The sequence below is a fragment of the Bos javanicus genome, chromosome 1 (assembly GCF_032452875.1).
Source record: "Bos javanicus breed banteng chromosome 1, ARS-OSU_banteng_1.0, whole genome shotgun sequence".
NCBI lineage: Eukaryota > Metazoa > Chordata > Mammalia > Artiodactyla > Bovidae > Bos > Bos javanicus.
This window is the reverse complement of record NC_083868.1, coordinates 54,214,299-54,235,145: the sequence shown is the minus strand read 5'-3', so window position 1 is coordinate 54,235,145 and position 20,847 is coordinate 54,214,299. Positions and strand designations below refer to the sequence as shown.

Below are 20,847 nucleotides of genomic sequence, written 5' to 3'. Positions count from 1 at the left end.
CTATGGTCTTGCAGGGGATGCTTTTGTTTACCAAAAGAAATCCCTGCAGAGAACAATTGATGCAGGTGTACAAAGAAATGGACTTTCGAAGGCAAATCCACTTATCTGTGATTTGGGGGAGTGTCTTGATGATTGGTTATATCATCTCTCAGTACTTCTTAAACTAGACTACTGAAGTATTCCATGGATATATGGAAAACTATAGGATAAATGTAGCCCACTTTTCTGTAGAGTCAATTTTTAAGCTTTATTGGAAAGATGAATAAAAGCACATGACTGGTAAGTTTAAAATATTATTTCTTCCTTTTTTAAAAAAAATAGCTTCAGAAAATTTATTAGTGGTTATTAGGGGCTGGGGTGTGGTGGGGATGGGGAGTGACTGATAATGGATGTGAGGCTTCTTTAAAATTGTTGTTTCATATTGAAACAATCATAAATATATTATAAACCAGAATACAAAAATTGCACAAATTTTACAAAATTTCTAAGGAAAGCTTACAGATTTATGGGTTCCACTGGACTCCTAGTCATCATCTATTTCCCAAAATGAGTTAAGATTTTGTTCTCTATTGCCCACAGCAGTACAGCTGTGATTTAACAGAAGTATGGTCTTGGAATAGACTGGCTTTGTTGTTGTTCAGGAAGTGACAAATATTGAAGAAAAGAGGTGAGGACCAGCTCCACTTGAGAGATTCCATTTCCTTCCTTGAATGGAAAGTGAACTAACTCTTTCAAAGAAAAGGCAGTAGAAAGCAGGAGTTACCAACAGGAGGTTTGTTTTGTTTTGTTTCCTTTTTGGACAGTTTTTTTTTAAATTTTAATTATTTTTTAAAAATTTGGCTGCATCTAGACTTAGTTGCAGCACGCAGGATCTTTACTGTGGAATGTGGCATCTTTCATTAAGGTGCACAGGCTTTTCTCCAGTTGCAGCTCTTGGGCTCTATAGCACTCAGGCTCTGTAGTTGTGGTGCCCAGACTTCCCTGCGGCATGTGAGATATTAGTTCTCCGACCAGGGACTGACCTCTCCTCCCCTGCATTGGAAGGCAGATTCTTAACCACTGCACCACCAAGGAAGTCCCTGGACAGAGAGTTTTAATGACACTACGCTTTGCTTTATATTTTCTGTTCCCATAAAAGCTCCTTTTTGGTAAATGTTATTACTGCAGTCTTTATTTCAGTGATAACTGAAATGATAATTTTAAGAGCTACCATTTATTGAGAACTTCTAATTCGAGGTATCAGTGTGGATTTCCATATTTACTCCTTTCAATGGCTCCATGAGGCAGACATAAATAATATAGTAAGTGGTGTGGATTTGCCCTCAGGTCCCCAAAGCTGGTGGTTGGGGTACATCGCCACTTTTTGGGTCCCACTATTCTTGTTATCCTGGTTTAACCAGCAAGGTACATTTACTGGGCAGTATACGTGTCAAGGGTGAAAGTATTCAGATTCAGATAATACTGTGCTGTCGTTTTCAAAGCAGTCCATGTTTCATGAGCCTGCAACAAAATAAACTTAAGTCATGATCTCTAAGTATTTAGAACATGTCTCATCAATTATTCTGATTATCATGCAGATATTCCTGAAAGACTGAGAGAAATACTATGGAAGAGTAAGGTTTGGTATTCACACTCTCAGTGATCTGTTTACTTAAATGCTCAAATATTTTGCAGTACATATGGGGCCATAGGGTGAACCAATGCAGTAGAGTCTTGTTACATTATGGTAACTGTCAGTTCATTATAGCAATAGTCTACAATTATAGGCAAGAATGTGCTTGAAAATTTCAATATTCCATAATGAAGACCCAGTCTACCAGCTTATGTAATTATTTCATTTGCCATATAAACAAATGTCTTGTTTTAATACTTCTAAATGATGCCTGTTGGATAAAAACAGGCATAAAATGAAATGCATTATTCAAGCTGGTGTTTTTCAGGAACAAATGCTAAGCAAAAACAAGCTGATCCTAGTTGACAAGTTAAAATCCAGCCAAGCAGAGTACGGATGAGACCCAGGCCCCAGCAAAACAAGGACATTCATTTCTTTCTGACTTTATGTTATATAAATATATTATTTATATACCCTTATGACTGGTGCTAATCAGAGCCTGATACAGTGAAAAGAAAGAATAAATAATTGAAGGAATTAATTAATTAATCAATTAATTGTACATTTTTTCCTAAATTGCAAAATTATAGTGGAAAGTCATGAATAATTGAGATCCTCAAATAATCCAGCAATTTCATTTGGCCTGGAGTTTCAATGTTGTCTTCCATCAAAAAAGTAAGAATGAAATAAAACTGGGTAATGAAAATTTCTTCATTTCTCTTGGGGTAAGAATACAAATAAATAGGATAATGAACAAAAAGCAAGCAAATGAAGGAATGACAGTAAAGGCTTGGATAATTATCACAGAGAAAAACTAGCTAGTCAACTGCTAAGAGGGAACTAAAATATGACCATGATACCTCCATCCATCTGCCCAACCATATAATAATTAATTCACTGAAACTTGAGAATAATGACCTTGATGGATAAGACAAGCACCTTACATTTTTAGTCTAGGTAGGGAGATCAGGTGCATGCAACAAATAATTCCAGGGTGACATTTGAGAACTATTCACATGTGAACAGCTTGCAAAGATGAGAGAAGAAGGAAGGACAGATGCCTTCCTGTAAAGAAAGAAAAGGCTTCAGAAAGAAGGGAACATTTGATCTTAGTGTTGAAGGAGGAGGTGGATTTACTAGATGAAAGCCTCTTCATGGGGAGGAAAGAGCAGGTATAGCTCAGGACAGCTAGAGAGAGGAAAATAGGAACTGGGCTGGTGGTGTGTAATGCCGGTTGCTACCATGCTTATTTAAAAATAGAGATTGTGCATATGTATAACTGAATCAGTTTGTTGTACACCTGAAACGAACACAACATTGTTAATCAACTGTATGCCAATATAAAATAAAAATTTCATTTTTATTAAAAAGGGAGATAGTGAAGGGCCTTTTGTTTGTAATGCAAATACCTGATCAACCAGTGTGTTTCCCCACGTATTCGGGCTGTGATCTGGGTTCCAGTAATCCTGCAAATATATGTGTCTTTTGAGACGTAGGAACTGGTTTGCTGGGTCCTCCAATAAAAATGGTGCTCCCAGTACTCCTGTAATTGAGTCCAACAGCACAGCATCTTTTAAGGCAATAGTTTACATCTGAGTGTTTCCTCTTAAAGAAATTGTGTCCTCTTAAAGCAGCCATGGTGTTTGAGAGGAAGGGCACCTAAGAAGGAAACTCTGGAAAATCTATGCCCTGGGGCCAATGGCTGCTCCTCAGTCCTTTAGCATCTTTGTCCTCTCATCACCCTATGTGACCTGCGTATCACACAGCATGCAGCCAACGCTGTGTGGTGGATGGAGAAGAGTTTCAGAGTTTCTGTTCATGTATGGGAGACTGCAGACTGAAATTCAAATTTCAGCTCTATCCCTTTTTTAGGCAAGTTGCTTAGTTTCTCTGAGCTCTAGTTTTCCTGTCTGTAAAGAGATATAACAATAATAAAAACAATAATAACACAGACAATAACAGGCTTACTATAAAGATTGGATAAATTAACAGATGTAAATCACTTGGTTCAAACCTGTAAGTCTACAATCTTATTTTTGCTTTCTCAGCCTGTTAAAATAGAACATATCTTTCATTTTGAAGTAGACTGATCCCAAATCTAAAACTGTAGTTAACATTGTTAACATTGAGAGAGCCTTCTTTAAATGCAAGCAGGCTTGCATTTTCTATCTTCTTCTCACTCTAGAATTAAGAAAAAAGTAATTTAAAAAACCCATACTTCTTTAGGATCTTGAAATTTTAACAGTCTATATTATGCTTTCATTCTTGAATAAAACACCACCATGTTATAAAGGAAGAACATACTCCTGACTTATTCATGGTAACAATATAAATCTGTTCATTGCTTGTGATAAAGAAGCACTTATTATGAATCAAACTGTAAGTAATGTTACATTAGACACTTTATATCTTCATCATTAACAAGCCTTCATTGTCCAATAATCTGTATAGGTTAGGGTTATAGTGATCTATAAATATGAAACCTCCCTTCTATAGGAGAGGGGATAAAGGGTCAAGATACAAAACAAAATAAGGATACACAGGATTTGACTGTGCTAAGGGAGCTTCCCTGGTGACTCAGATGGTAAAGAATCTGCCTGTAATGCAGGAGACCCAGGTTTGATCCCTGGGTTGGGAAGATTCCCTGGGTTGGGAAGATCCCCTGGCAACCCACTCCAGTATTCTTTCCTGGAGAATCCCATGAACAGAGGAACCTGGCAGGCTATGGTCTATTAGGTTGCAAAGAGTCGGACACGACTGAGCAACTAAAACTTTCACTACTTTCACTTACTTTCAAGGTAGCTTGGGAAAGATTGGAGTATCAGAGCACAAGCAGATATTTTCATGGTCAGGGAAACTGCTTAACCTATTCTGTGAAGGGAAGATTTGTCTAGCATAAGGAAAGATTATGTCTAGCATAACGAAAGAAGGGAAAAGTCTTTTAATTTGAAACTTAAAAAGTGATGTGAACAAAGGTATGACATTAGGAAATCTACAAGACCAATGTCTGAAAACAGTGGTTAGAGGTGGCTGGATTAGAGTTTTATATAAATTTAGTTAACAATTATTGAGCATTGTGCTAAATATTATACCTGAATTACCTTATTTACTGAGCCTTTCCCTTCTCCAGCAGATCTTCCTGACCCAGGAATTGAACTGGGGTCTAAGCAGATTCTTTACCAACTGAGCTATCAGGGAATCCCTTATTTAATACTCACAACAAACCTAAGAAATGGTACTGTTAATCACTTTATTTTGTATACAAGGGAACTAAAGCACAAAAAAAGTTAAATAATAGGTCTAAGGCCACAGAGCTAGTGGGAGAGGGAAATAGAATTCTCCCTTCAGAGCCATTGCACTATATTATTACTAAGAGGGAGGGTTGCTTGGGGTCAGATTATAAAAATATTTTATGTTTATGGAAAAAAAGGAAATAACCATTATTTACATATTCCTTATGATCTCATGCTTTCCCAAGATTGGCCTTGAGTTCTAAGCAGGATTCTAGTTATCAGCTCTATTATTTCTAGTTTAGTTTGTCAATCTAGTAAGCTCTAGTTCCAAACAGATATTGAAAATGATAGTCTGTTGAATGGATAAGGAGGATGTGGTACATATACACAATAGAATACTACTCAGTCATTAAAAAGAGTGAAATAATGCCATGTGCAGCAACATGGATGGAACTAGAGATTGTCATAGGGAGTGAAGTAAGTCAAAAAGAAAGAGAAGTATCATATGATATCCCTCAAGTATCATATAATATCCCTTAAGCATTATATGATATCCCTTATGTGAGGAAACTAAAAAGAAATGATACAAATGAACTTATTTAGAAAACAAAAAGACTGAGAGACTTAGAGAACAAACTATGGTTACCAGTGGGGAAGAGTGGGAGGATGGTATAGTTAGGGAGTTTGGGATCAACATGCACACACTGCTTTGTTTGAAATGGATAACCAGCAAGGGCCTACTGTATAGCACAGGAAACTCTGCTTGATGTTATGTACAGCCTGAATGGGAGGGATGTTTAGGGGAGAATGGATACATGTATATATATGGTTGAGTCCATTTGCTGTCCACCTGAAACTATCACAACATTGCTAGTCAGCAATACTTCAATATAATAGTTTTAAAAAAAGAAAACAACAGCCTCTCTGGATATTAAACATCAGTCAAGATGCCTCTGGGTGCAAAACTCAGTACTACTAACAGAGGATCGAAAAATGACTCAGACATATTCTCTATTTATAAAAAATTAGCAGTTTTATTTATTCAATGATTTAAAAGTAAAAAGCAAATGTTGACTTCAGAAGATAATAGTTACTAACCTGCTGCTAGGTAATCTAATCAGTACAATCAAAGTAACATGTCTATGGAAGCCATCCTCTAAGATGATCCCCAAAGATTCCCTACCTGCTAGTATTCATGTGGTCCCCTCTTTCTCTTAGTAGGGCTGACCTGTGTAATCACAGACTCCTGAGGCAATGACAGTGTGTGATTCCTGTGGCTATGACATAAAAGACATTACAGGTCCTGCTGTGCCCTGCTCTCGGATGGCTTACACTAAGGCCAGTCACCTGCCGTGTTGGAAGGACACTCAAGCAGCCCTAAAGGAGAGGCCAGCACATCAAGAAACTGAAGTGTTCCACCAACAGTCATGTAAGTGAACCACCTGTGAACCTGATGCCTTTGCTCCAGTCAAACCTTAAGAGGACCACAGCTCCCATTAGTATCTTTACTGCAACCTCACGAGAGATCCTCAGTCAGAACCCGAGACACCCCCAAATTGCTGACACTTAGAAATCATGAAATAATAAGTATTTAATGTTTTAAGCTGCTAAAGTTTGGGGAAATTAGTTATGCTGTAGTAGATAACTAAAACAATGCATGATAAGCACTATTATCAATATAAACTGCTTAATACCAGAGTTGAGATTAGATGAGGCAAGTGAAGTCAGTAGGGCATAAAATATAAGAAGGAATTAACTGACATAGAAAACAAACTTACCATTACCAAAGAGGATAGTGCGAGAGTGAGGGGCAGAAAGATAAAACAAGGACCGACTGTATAGCCCAGGGAACTATATTCAATATTTTATAAAAACATATAATGGGAAAGAATCTGAAAAAATGTGTATATATATACATATGTATGTATGCTGCTGCTGCTAAGTCGCTTCCGTCGTGTCCGACTCTGTGCGACCACATAGACGGCAGTCAACCAGGCTGCTCTGTCCCAGGGATTTTCAAGGCAAGAACACTGGAGTGGGTTGCCATTTCCTTCTCCAGTGCATGAAAATGAAAGTGAAAAGTGAAAGTGAAGTCGCTCAGTCGTGTCCGACTCTTAGCGACCCCATGGACTGCAGCCTACCAGGCTCCTCCGCCCATGGGATTTTCCAGGCAAGAGTACTGGAGTGGGGTGCCATTGCCTTCTCTGATATATATGTGTAAATGAATCACTTTGTTGTATGCTTGAAACTAACACAACCTTGTAAATGAACTATATCTCAATTTAAAATATTCAAAAAAGTAAAGAATTCATTTTTTTAATTTTATTTTATTTTTAAACTTTACGTAATTGTATTACTTTTGCCAAATATCAAAATGAATCCATTTTTGTGTTATTTGATAAGTTGCAACCCAATGGATGGGAACCCACCAGGCTCCTCTGTCCATGGAATTCTCCAGGCAAGAATACTGAAGGGGGTTGCCATTCTCTTCTCCAGGGGATCTTCTAGACCCAGGGATTGGACCTGGGTCTCCCATATTGCAGGCAGATTCTTTATCATCTGAGCCACCAAGGAAGCCCCATTTGAAACTAATACAGCATTGTAAATGAACTATACCTCAATTTAAAAAGTACAAAAAAAGAAGGAATTCTCTCTTAGGGTTATACAAATTTTGTGCCATAAGACCTCTACTTGCCTCACCCTAATTCCTACTGCATAGAAGATAATCAGTAAATAAGTCTTGCCACTAGGAAACACATATTATATTCAGAATTGAAAAATAATTATAAGAAGATATATTTTGACTGGAGAAGGCAATGGCACCCCACTCTGGACTCTTGCCTGGAAAATCCCATGGACAGAGGAGCCTGGTAGGCTGCAGTCCATGGGGTCTCTAGGAGTCGGACATAACTTCACTTTCCCTTTTCACTTTCATGCATTGGAGAAGGAAATGGCAACCCACTCCAGTGTTCTTGCCTGGAGAATCCCAGGGATGGGGGAGCCTGGTGGGCTGCCGTCTCTGGGGTCACACAGAGTTGGACACGACTGAAGCGACTTAGCAGCAACAGCAGCATATTTTGACTAGATTATCTGAAGGGGCAGTGATTAATTCTCATACTGGAAGGAAGGTCTCACAGAGAAGTTGATTCTGAATTAAGCTTCAAAGGATGAGGTTTCCACAGTTAGGAGGAAGGGAGGGGAAGCAAAGAACACACATTCCAGGCTGAAGAAACTTGGAGAGCCCAGGATCAGAGGAGCAGAGTAAGGCACAGGGAACTGCTCTGCTTGATGTTATGTGACTCAGTGACCCTCACTTTGCCAACGTGATTGAAAGGTAGGGTTGTTTGTGGTATAGATGTGTCAGAGTTAATGTTGGAAAGATAAGCTGGAGCTACAATCAGGAAGATCCTACCATCATACCAAGGAATTTGGACTTTACTCTGTAAATAATTATCTTTTCTGAACAGGGAAAATGATAAGACTAGATGTACTTTTGAAATCTTTTTATTGTGATATCATTTGAATCATCTTTTATTGTATGATACAGTGGCATCAAATATATTTGCAATGTCATGCAACCACCCCATCTCCAGACTTTTTCATCATTCCCAATAGATTCTTTACTCTTTGAGCAATAACTCCCATTACCCTCTCCCCCAACCCCTGGTAACCACCATTTACCTTCTGTCTTTATGAATTTGCTTATTCTGGGTACCTTAAGAGGAGCCATGCAAAATTTGTCCTTTTGTATCTGACGGACTTCACTTAGTGTTCAGGCTTTATCCATGTTGTAGCATATGTCAGCATTTCATTCCTTTTTAAGGCTGAATAATATTGTATATGTATATGCCAACATTTTGTTTATTCACAGATTAACCTTGGAAAATTCCTTTGTCGGGGGTGTGGAGAACAGGTGGTAAAAGGAAGAGAGCAGAGTGAGAGGCACAAAGTAGACAGCTCATCAAATAGTCCAGATGAGAGATTAGTAGGACTTGATTCAGGTAAGTGACAGCAGGAATGAAAAGACAGGATTGATTTGTAGAGAACAGGACAATCAGTCATTCGGAATGATTTCTGTGGATGAACCAGCATTAAAACTTTGGTTTTAGCTGGGATGTGTTAACAAGTGACTTTTCAGATTTCTCTTCATTCTCTTTGAAAAGGTGTTAATTATAGTGTTACATGTTTAATGTAGATTTTTTCTTAAAAAAAAAAAGAGAAACAGAGGTAGTGGCTAGGCAAATAGATCTAATGACATCCATATCTAATAAATATTTTGAAATAAATTATGTTTAGAATAAAATTACAGCTACATAAGAAAGTATAGTAATTGTTTAAAATAATGTTATATGGAACATAACATCCAAAAGTAAAACCAATATTCTGTACCATAATTATCCTGGTGTATTGTACAATAAGAAAAAATGCTGTTACAAAAACCTTGGCAGAGAGGCATGCTTTAAAATATAAGCCATAACTATTTTAAGCTCTAATAATTCTGTCTTTTGTAAATCTCTATGCTTATGGAAAATGTTTCATCTCCTCTTCTTCCCACCTTCCAGAACAAAACTCCTACCTCAGTAGTATGCACCCAACAGGCACCCAATAAATATTAATTGGTGGTGATAATAACATCACCCATGAGAAAGACAGAAAGCAGTATTTATTATCCTACTTTACAAATGAGAAAATTGACATCTGGAGATGAAATGACTCACTCAAGGTCACATAGTAAGTCAGTGGCAGGGCTGGAAATAAAATGCAAGTAATGTAGAAGGGCATGCTATTATCTTCTCTGCTTGAGAAGTTTCCCCTCCCTTTTTCATTCTGTCCGATCAACCTTGAAAGTTAGTGAGAGCAAGATCAGACTTTTGTGTTTGCAAACCTATAGAATACTGCTGGGGATTGAAAACTGAACCCTGAGTTCTATTACTCTTTTGGTTTTAAAATGTGTGTGTGTGTGTGTGTGTGTGTGTGTGTTTTAATGTAGGCAGTATCAACCAGGTTGGTTTTAAACTTTATAATCATAAGCTATGAAAAAAAACTTCCTCTCTTTCTTTCCAACTCCCGACATACCCTCCTTGCTTTCATCCTGTATTATAGTCAGTTTTAATAGGACCTGTCAAGCTCAACCTATCATCTAAACATTTGTGGAATATCTTATGCAGAAAAGCCTGTATGGTAGAAATAAGGCAGACACTACAGAATGCGGAGATATTTGAGATCACAGCTTTCCCCACGCAGGCCAAGAAGGGTCAGAGACCTGGAATCTTACTCTGGCCCTGCAATAACTTAGATCGCTAAGCCACTTCTTTCTCCTGTGTCTCCATTTTCTGCTCTGCAAAACAAGCCTGAATCATATGGTCTCTAAGGTCTTTTTCAGTTCTAACATTCTGAACTGGAATACGTTCATAACAAATAGGTCATTAACTGAAAATTACTTCCTCTCTATGGTATTATATTGAAAGTGTATAGAATATACTAAGTGGGCACAGCCCCTACTATTGTCAAGGAATTTACTGAGACTTAGTTCTGTTCAAACTGAGACAGATGGAAATAAGTGAAAGGGAAATCAAAATAGACCTGGCCAGTTAAAGCAATACAAATAAAAATATATTCACATTATGCACACAACAGATGAGTGCCCATCATGGCTTGATAGGCAGTGTGGAAGTAAGGGAAAATTACCAACATCTGCTGGATCATTGAAAAAGCAAGAGAGTTCCAGAAAAACATCTATTTCTGCTTTATTGACTATGCCAAAGCCTTTGACTGTGTGGATCACAATAAACTGTGGAAAATTCTGAAAGAGATGGGAATACCAGACCACCTGACCTGCCTCTTGAGAAACCTATATGCAGGTCAGGAAGCAACAGTTACAACTGGACGTGGAACAACAGACTGGTTCCAAATAGGAAAAGGAGTACATCAAGGCTGTATATTGTCACCCTGCTAATTTATCTTCTATGCAGAATACATCATGAGAAACGCTGGGCTGGAAGAAGCACAAGCTGGAATCAAGATTGCTGGGAGAAATATCAACAACCTCAGTTATGCAGATGACACCACCCTTATGGCAGAAAGTGAAGAGGAACTAAAAAGCCTCTTGATGAAAGTGAAAGAGGAGAGTGAAAAAGTTGGCTTAAAGCTCAACATTCAGAAAACGAAGATCATGGCATCTGGTCCCATCACTTCATGTGAAATAGATGGGGAAACAGTGGAAACAGTGTCAAACGTTATTTTTTTGGGCTCCAAAATCACTGCAGATGGTGACTGCAGCCATGAAATTGAAAGACACTTATTCCTTGGAAGGACAGTTATGTCCAACCTAGATAGCATATTCGAAAGCAGAGAAATTACTTCACCAATAAAGGTCCGTCTAGTCAAGGCTATGGTTTTTCAGTAGTCTTGTATGGATGTGAGAGTTGGACTATGAAGAAAGCTGAGCGCCAAAGAATTGATGCTTTTGAACTGTGGTGTTGGAGAAGACTCTTGAGAGTCCCTTGGACTGCAAGGAGATCCAACTAGTCCATTCTAAAGCATACCAGTCCTGGGTGTTCTTTGAAAGGAATGATGCTAAAGCTGAAACTCCAGTACTTTGGCCACCTGATGCGAAGAGTTGACTCATTGGAAAAGACTCTGATGCTGGGAGGGATTGAGGGCAGGAGGAGAAGGGGATGGCAGAGGATGAGATAGCTGGATGTCATCACCAACTCGAAGGAGGTGAGTTTGAGTGAACTCCGGGAGTTGGTGATGGACAGGGAGGCCTGGCATGCTGCAATTCATGGGGTTGCAAAGAGTTGGACACAACTGAGCGATTGAACTGAACTGAACTGAACTAATATAGTACCTCCCTGGTGGTCCAGTGACTAGGATTCCCTGCTCCTAATGCTTGGGGCCCAGGTTCCATCCCTGATCAGGGAAATAGATTCTATGTACTGCAGCCAACAGTTCGCATGTCTCAACTAAAGATCCCATGAGTTGCAACTAAGATGTGGTGCATCCAAATAAATAAATAATAAATAAAATAAATATTAAACAGGGAAGCTGTATAGTCAGAAGTGGAAAGACTGCCCATATTGCCATTACCCAGGAGAGGTTGAAAAAGAGTCTTTAAATTTGATAATGGGGAAATTACTAAATAGTCTATATAATATGCTTATGATTATGAAAAATGGTACTTGTAATAAGAAGGGTTTCCTTGGTGGCTCAGATGGTAAAGAATCTGCCTGCAATGCGGGAGACCTGGGTTCAGTCTCTGGGTTGGGAAGATCTGCTGAAGGAGGGCATGGCAACCCACTCCAGTATTCTTGCCTGGAGAATCCCCATGGACAGAGGAGGCTGGCAGGCTACAGTCCATGGGGTCACAAAGAGTCGGACATGACTGAACAACTAAGCACAGCACATACACTAAAAAGATCAGAAAGCCTGATGTGAAATGTAAGATGCAGAATGGAAGGGCAGAGTCTGATGGCAGACTCCCTTTCTTTTTGTGCAGAGGGGGCTCACTGAGAGCTCCCTCTTGGTACATCCAAGAGGCATAACTTGGCATGTCCAGCTCATTCATCCTTTTTCCTCTTGAGAGTGAGCCACCCTCAGAGGGCACACTTTTTGTTCTGGTTCTACAAGCTGAAACTGTATATTAAATTTTCCAAACTCTGTGATCCAACTATATTCCATTTGCCTCATTAGCCTTTCTCAGTAATAAATGGGCTGCCTTCCATAATCAACTCTGATTTATTTCTCAACTTGATCAAAACCAGGACCAAGAAGTGGAATGCTATGTGTTAGAAGGTGTCAGAGAACCCAACAGGTGAGTTGTCTCAGAGCCTCACTAAGAAACAGGAAACAAAAAAAGGAGCACAGACAAGGGCACTCCAACCAGTGGTAGCTTATCATTCCTGATTCACTGTCTATTAAGTAAACGTGAAGGGATTCAGTGGGGACAGAAAGACTGCCAGTTTCATAGGAGAAGCCCTCAGCGAGCTATTTCCCTCAGGTGTAGGGGATACTGATGTTCATGCTGAACATGGAGATAAGCACTACAGTCCTTCCACAAGCTCAAAAATACTTAGGAACGGGATTCTGGAAGTAGAGCACTTAGAACTCAGTATGAGGAATTAAGGGTTTCCCTGGTGGCTTAGATGGTAAAGAATCTGCCTGCAGTGTGGGAGACCTAGGTTTGATCCCTGGGTTGCAAAGATTCCCTGGAAAAGGGAATGGCAACTGACCCTAGTATTAAGAATATTTATTATTTACTATTTTCTTAGACTGAGTCTCAGCTCTTGTCCTTTAAATGTTTATGTCTTCAAAAAAAAAAAAAAAAGATGAAATAGGTGCCCAGGCCATTATGTGCACTTGTAAATAAAGTACTAAAATAAAGTATAAATGATCATTAAGAATTAAGTACCAAAGAAGATGAGGAGAAAAGAATACACAGATGTCTTGGCAATATGATAAAATTTTCAAAGAGCTCTCTAACTGTAGGACAAACTTTATAATTTTGTGAGAGATTAAAATACCCAAGTTTACATTCATATTTTTGGATTTGAAAATTCTGTAAGTAAAGGATTTTCTTTACAAATAGTGAAATTGTTATTTTTTCTTTCCCACTCTAAACTTTGGTCACTAACCCAAAACTTCATGATAGAAGATTGAAGAGTTGTATTTTAGTATAACGTATTCTCTCACTTTGCTGCAGTTCACATAAAATTGAGAAAGAGAAGGGAAGGGGAAGAGAGAAAGAGATGAGAAATTTAGATTGTGAGGGGAAAATGGTGAAGGAGAGAAAAGAAGGAAGAAGGAGAAGAGAGAAATCAAGAAAGGAAATCAAAGGAAGGAGAGACAGAAGAAGGGGAGTTACAAAGGTTACAAAAGGTGAAAAGTCATGGGGCAAGGGGCAAGGCAAATAGGGGAAGTAAAGGCAGGAAAGCAAAGAGGGCCAATGGGAGTGAACTGGAGAAAAGAAAGAGGTGCTAAACTCTAGGACCAGCTTACAGGTCCTCATGATTAACCTGTCTGTTAATAAAACGCTTTCGAAACTGAACTTTTAACTCGGGAACTTTGGCTTTATTGACATTACCGTTGCTGATGTATCAAATACTTTGAAAAGCAAACAGAAACTGGTATTACTTGAGTTTAACTTCAATCTGTTTTAACCCGCTCTCAACACAGTAACATATACCCATATACATGTTCCCACGCATGACTATGTAATTTCCTGGGGAGTATTTCTGAAGCTGGCAGATCTTTTATTAGTTTTTAATCTTGTGGACAGAGACATCTGTGACTCACAAAAGGCACCTTTTTATGTGATTCAATCAGTAACGACTCCACGGTCACTGCCTACATACGTGGATGGGATTCCCAATCCTAGAGCCATAACTGATGTTGGCGTGTGGGCAGGTTAACAAATTTCTACAACACAGAGTGCTGATTGAATCTAGTCATAGGCGGTGAGTTTATTCTCACTGCTCACTTTCTTGAGAGCACCAGTCAATCTTAAGCCAAAGTGAGTAGGTAAAATTAAGAACAAAATCTTATATAATAAACTAAAACTATATCAGGGAATATAGGCTTTCCGAGGAAGTGGAGCACTTGCAGTGATGACGGAGAAGGTCCATTCCTTCTACGCCGAGAAGGCAAAGGTGAGGATTGGAGATACTGACAGGGTTAGGAGGAAGAACTGTGAGCTTAAAGGCTCCTGTCAAAACAAAAGCAAACAAAAAACCTTTCAAGACAAATTGCCCTTGGTTACTAACTCTGGATTGAAAAACAAGAGCTGGAACTATGCTAGAGAAACAGATCATAGGCCATTTATTTTTTACACTGTCTAAAACCAGAAGGCATGCTTGCACTTTATGGATAGATCTGACCATAGCCAACAATATGGGCACGAACCCCCAAATTCTTTAATGGATGGGTCGGCCCCAAGGATTGGTTTACTTAGTGAAGCACTTTCCAAATATGTGCTCTTTCCATATTTCCTCTTAATGTGAGTGGGGCTGTTTCAGTTTTTTTTTTTTTTTTCTGTTTCAGTTTTTAAAGTGCCCTGTTACAATACTGCAAAGCTATAATAATCAAAACAGCATATTATTAGCACAAAAACAGACATATGGATCAATGGAACAGAATAAAGAACCCAGAAACAAACCCACCCACTTACAGTCAATTAATCTTTGACAAAAGAGGTAAGCGCATACAGTGGGAAAACAGTACAGTCTCTTTAGCAAGTGGTGTCGGGAGAGCTGGACTGCCACGTGTAAATCGGTGAAGTGAGAACACTCCCTCACACCATATACAAAAATAAAACCCAAAATGTTTTAAAGATTTAAATATAAGACATGACACCATAAACTCCTAGAAGGGAACCTAGGCAAAACATTCTGACATAAATTGTAGCAGCGATTTCTTGGTCAGTCTCCCAAGGCAAAGGAAATAAAAGCAGAAACAAACAAAAGAGACCTAATGAAACTTGAAAACTTTTGCACAGCAAAGGAAGCCATAAACCAGAAGAAAAGTCAAGCTATGGATTGGGAGAAAAACATTTGCAAACAGTGTGACTAACAAGGGCTTAATTTCCCAAATATACAAATTCATACAACTCAATAAAAAAAAAAAAAAAACACAGTCAAAAAATGGGCAGAAGACCTACTTAGATATTTCTCTGAAGAAGATATACAGATGGCCAATAGGCAGATGGAAAGGTGCTCAGCATTGCTAATTATTAGAGAAATGCAAATCCAAATCACCTCACACCAGTTAGAAGAGCCGTGATCAGGAAGTCTACAAATAACCAACACTAGAGAAGGTGTCGGAGAAGGCAATGGCACCCCACTCCAGTACTCTTGCCTGGAAAATCCCATGGGCGGAGGAGCCTGGTAGGCTGCAGTCCATGGGGTCGCTAAGAGTCAGATACAACTGAACGACTTCACTTTCACTTTTCACTTTCATGCATTGGAGAAGGAAATGGCAACCCACTCCAGTGTTCTTGCCTGGAGAATCCCAGGGACAGGGGAGCCTTTTGGGCTGCCGTCTATGGGGTCGCACAGAGTCGGACACGACTGAAGTGACTTAGCAGCAGCAGCAGCAGCAGAGAAGGTGTGGAGAAAGGGAGCCCTCCTAGACCATTGGCAGGAGTGTAACTTGGTGTAGCCACTACGGAGAACAGTCTCTTAAAAAACAATAGAATTACCATATGATTCAGCAATTCCACTCCTGGACTTCCACAGAAAACTCTAATTCGAAAAGATACATACACCCCAGTGTTATAGCAGCACTATTTACGATAGCTGAGACATGGAAGCAGCCTGTTTCCATCAATAAACGAATGAACAAAGAAGAGGTGGTACATACATATACACGTATGCAATGGAGTATTACTCAGCCACAACAAAGAGTGAAATAATGCCATTTGGAACAACATGGTTGGACTTACAGATTATCATACTAAGTAAATAAGATAGAGAAAGATAAATATCATATGACATCACTTTCTTTGTGGAATCTTAAGAGGGAGGAATATATGTATACTTATGGCTGATTCACATTGTAGTGTGACCTGTTGAGGAGGAACATGTTGACTTTGGGATTTTTCTTTAAATCGGTACAACTAGGAACAGTTCTTAGTTGTGTCCTTGTTTGGCTCTATTTTCTCAGATAAAATCCCCCAGCTCCCTAACTTCTGACCTTTTCTTGTGGAACCAGTGGCTATGATTTTGGCTCTATCACGTTTTTGGGAGGAGTTGTGCTGTGCTGCCTATATGATGCCCCTATGAATCTGGCATTGACCATTGACTGACTGTGTATCTTGGTCATTTAACTTCTCTAAGCCTCAGTTTCCTCTTTGTACGACAAGACTCATAACATCTATTTTCAGAGTGATTATGAGAGTTGAACTAAGGTAACATATGGGGTCCCACAGAGTCCGACACAACTGAAGCGACTTAGCAGCAGCAGCAACATATGGAAAGCCCCTGACACACAATAAATATTTTAAATAGTAGTGTTAATACTTGCTGTCTTATTATAGAAGAAAGCAATTCTTGACCTAAATGCTAAAGAGACGATTTTGTTTTGTTTTTTAATGAAATTGTGACAGTTGGACTTCTAATTCTCTGACCAGGGAATCAGCCCCAAGGTGTATAAGTTACTATTTTGAGAAAATCAGTAAAACAATTTGGGGACTCTGCTCATAAATTTAATTACTTAGTAGGCTCTTCAGCATTCCCACTAGGGAAAAAGATAATGAGATCTCTTCCCTACTTACTTCAAATTAAGTTCTAGACAAAAGTAATTTATTAGACAACTAATCTGTAACAGAGAAAACTTTTTTAAATAATAAAAACAAACTTTAAAAAATCGTTGTTTTCTTACGGCAAGAAAAAGGGCTCCAGGGAAGTGCAGATAAATAGGCTATATTCTTAAATGAAAAAGGGGGCATGGGTGGGTGGGGAAAAAATAAAGAAAGTTGAATCAAGCTATTATTTCCTACTTTAGAGCTATATGATTTAAAAAATGTCAGTTGAACTAGTTTTTAGTGGAACAAATGAATCTGGTTCTAATGACTGCAGTCTCCTCCACTTGCAAGCAGTAAAGGCTTCTTTCCTGAGATCTGAAGGGTTAATCCAGCAGTGTCAGCGTCCCTTCATCCTTGGATTCTGATCCTCAATTTGTTCTTTCATGAACTTTGACTACTTAATTTTACTTATTTATCTATCAAGTATAGTTAGTCAAACCAATTGTCTTTATAGGTAAACATACTTTCTTTTCAGCTGGACTTAAAGTTAATTCCAACTTGTTTTTAAAGAAAGTCTATAAAAGTCCATTTACAGACCATTTCCCTTCTTGGCTGGTATTTTTGACCCTGCTGTGTTCACAGAGGGAATGTGGACCAATAGTAGTTCTTTCAGCCTTGCAGTCATCCACTATACCCACTCTGAAGTCAACTGTGTGCGTGAGCAGTCCAGGCAAAGCATTGTACCACTGGACTATAATCAACCTCTTAAATGGAACCAACCTCACTTTCTTCATCTGGAGGTGGGGGCTGTAACTGGGTATGGCTGTATATGCCTTGCGGACAATGGTTTAATAAGAACTTCACTAAAATTTGCTTAATCATTTGTTTAAACATGTCCTAAATGCAAAGTTCAATATAGATTATTAAAACTCTTCGTCAAAATTATTTATATACTTAGGAATAAAGGGTTAATTATGCACACATATATATGTAAACACACATATCTAGATTCATACTCTAGATATAGATATGTATCTATAACTATTCATCTCTGTGTATCTCAAGAGAAATACACATTTCTTTTGGTTAGGTCTCAAGTTTATAAACATAGAAATTCTGATTTAAACATCTTCATCAGAAGTGTTTATAAATTATAAAGATTTAAGCATGAAAATAATTTACACCTTTCTAAGTATTTGCAGTTTTGTATACGAAATGACCTCTCAGTTCAATTCAGATATAAGCCACTGAGTTACTGGGTCAATCTGGCAGCAAATCGTCTGGCCTTTGGTGCCTTCAGCACCTCTCTGAGCTACAGTTTTCCTAAAAGGTTAATGAATTCACACTCTCAAAGTACCTTGAGGTTTCCACATAACTGTATCATGTACATATTACATTTTCTAAAAGACATTTAAAATTTTTCTTTGTTCAAGGACACCAGAGCACTTCTTTAGAGGCAGCAGTTAAATAGACTGGCAATAGTAACATGTTAATACATAATTAGGAATAAAATGATCACACATCCAATTAACACTGACATGTTCAAAACCACAGCATAACACAATAGCTTAGCTTCCCTAATGCTTTAAGTCGGCCTATGAATAAAACATGCTTGTCCATTTCTTTAAAAAGTCAAAAGAGGTTATCTATCAATCTAACAGTTGTAAAAGACATGATAAAGAAAAAAAAGAAATAGGTTCTTACCTATAAGCAATGTTGAACACAGGGCAGCTTGAAGCATTTTACAGGCCATGATCCTGTTTTGGAAACAAAAGATTTATTTATTTTAATTTAGACTGAGCAGAGCTTTAGGGCATACTGGTTACTTTCCAAGAATATGAAGCATTTCCTGCATACCTGGAAGCCCTATGACCTCAGTCTGAGAGCCTGTTGCTTGATTTGAGATGACTTTTTTAATACGACTCCTGCCTTTTTACCCTTTGGACTCTTTGGACTGACTTTTTACAGGTTGTTCTTATACGGGCCATGTATTTATCTACTAATTTTACCATCCACACAGCCTAATGTAATCTAAAAACCATACCAAAACAAAACAAAGAAGGTGGAAAAACTGGATCACCCAAACTTTGCTGGGGGATATAAAATGGTACAGTCACGTTGGAAAACAGTTTGGCAGTTTCTTATAAATCTGAGTAGTATACAGTTAATTCCCATACAACCCAGCAATTGCACTACTGGACATTCATCTCAGGGAAATGAAAACTTATGTTCACACAAAAACCTGTATAAGGATGTTCCTAGCAGCTTTATTAATAATCGGCAAAAACTGGAAAACAAGTGGAAACAACCCAGATGTCTTCAACAGCTCAAAGTTAAATGCATTGAGGTACATCTACACCATGCATTTCTACTCAATAATAATTTAATAAAAATTATTGATAGACACAGCAACTTGGATGAATCTCAGAGGAGTTATGATGAGTAAAAATAGCCAATCTCAACTGGTTACTTACCTGTATGATTCCATTTATATAAGCTTCTTGAGATGACAAGATTATAGATTAAGAACATTTTATTAGTTGCTAGGGCTTAGGGAGGAGAAGGCAATGGCACCCCACTCCAGTACTCTTGCCTGGAAAATCCCATGGACAGAGGAGCCTGGTGGGCTGCAGTCCATGAGGTCGCTAAAGAGTCGGACACGACTGAGTGACTTCACTTTGGCTTTTCACTTTCATGCATTGGAGAAGGAAATGGCAACCCACTCCAGTATTCTTGCCTGGAGAATCCCAGGGACGGGGGAGTATGGTGGGCTGCCGTGTATGGGGTTGCAGAGTCGGACACGACTGAAGCGACTTAGCAGCAGCAGCAGCAGGGCTTAGGGATAGAATAGGGTAGGTGTGTGTGGTTATAAAAGGGCAATTCAAGAGACACCTGTGGTGATGGAACTACTCTGTGTCTTGGCTGTGGTGGTGGATATATGAACATAAACGTGATAAAATACCACAGAACTAAATCTCTCTCTCTCTCTTGTATACACACACACACACACACACACACACGCACATGCATATACACACAAATGAGTACATATGAGACTGGAGAAATCTGAGTAGCATTAGTAGATGTATCAGTGTCAGTATCCTGGTTGTGATATTGCACTGCATTGTAGTTTTGCAAAATGTTACCTTTGGGGAAAGATCAGTGAAGGGCACCCAGGATCTCTCTGTATTGCACTCTTACAAGTACAAATAATTCTACAGATCTAAAAGTAAAAATTTTAATTAAAGAAAAAGGAGTGTTTAACTGCATGGTAAATTTGTTTGTTTCCAACAAAGCAAACAAACTATATATCATTTAATACAATGATAAAATCCAAACACTTTTTTCATTTTTATTTTTCAAACAGTTCCCTTCTTCAGTGGTATGATTAACAGTTAAATGAATAAATTCATTATTATGCAATTTATTCTTAACAGCAAACTATGTACTTTCTTGTTTATTTAAAGTTTACAGAACCAAAGGAGAGATTCATCTTCCTCTCTTCTCCTCTTCCTTTCATCACTCAACTTCTAGGACCTAAAATGAGGAGGGTGGGAGCAGTACCTAGGTCATGCTTCCCTGTATTATGTTCTGTGTGTACATTTCAGTGTTCCAGAGTACATTACATGCTGCCTGAAGCAGCCAGTGCTGCATCTTGCTCCTATTTGTATGTCTTCAGCACCCACCAGGCACAGGACCTTTCATGCAACAGCCTCATATAATAGCCCTCAATAAACATTATTGAACTTAATTGAATCAACCAA

General features: G+C 38.6%; 1 protein-coding gene across 2 annotated transcripts; it reads right to left on the bottom strand.

Annotated features, from left to right (window-relative positions):
* Nucleotides 1–1,196: 1,196 nt before the first annotated feature.
* Nucleotides 1,197–19,125, bottom strand: C1H3orf85 (chromosome 1 C3orf85 homolog). Of its 2 annotated transcripts, XM_061428674.1 has the most exons (4): nt 18,941–19,125; nt 18,788–18,840; nt 3,022–3,155; nt 1,197–1,500 (listed from the first exon to the last, which is right to left on the bottom strand). In XM_061428674.1, the coding sequence occupies exons 2-4, from the start codon at nt 18,834–18,836 to the stop codon at nt 1,411–1,413; spliced, it is 273 nt and encodes a 90-aa protein (XP_061284658.1). In that variant the 5' UTR covers nt 18,837–18,840; nt 18,941–19,125; the 3' UTR covers nt 1,197–1,410. The 2 variants fall into 2 exon arrangements, with proteins under 2 accessions (XP_061284658.1, XP_061284650.1); XM_061428666.1 differs by lacking the exon at nt 18,941–19,125 and having other exon boundaries at nt 18,788–18,927.
* Nucleotides 19,126–20,847: the final 1,722 nt, after the last annotated feature.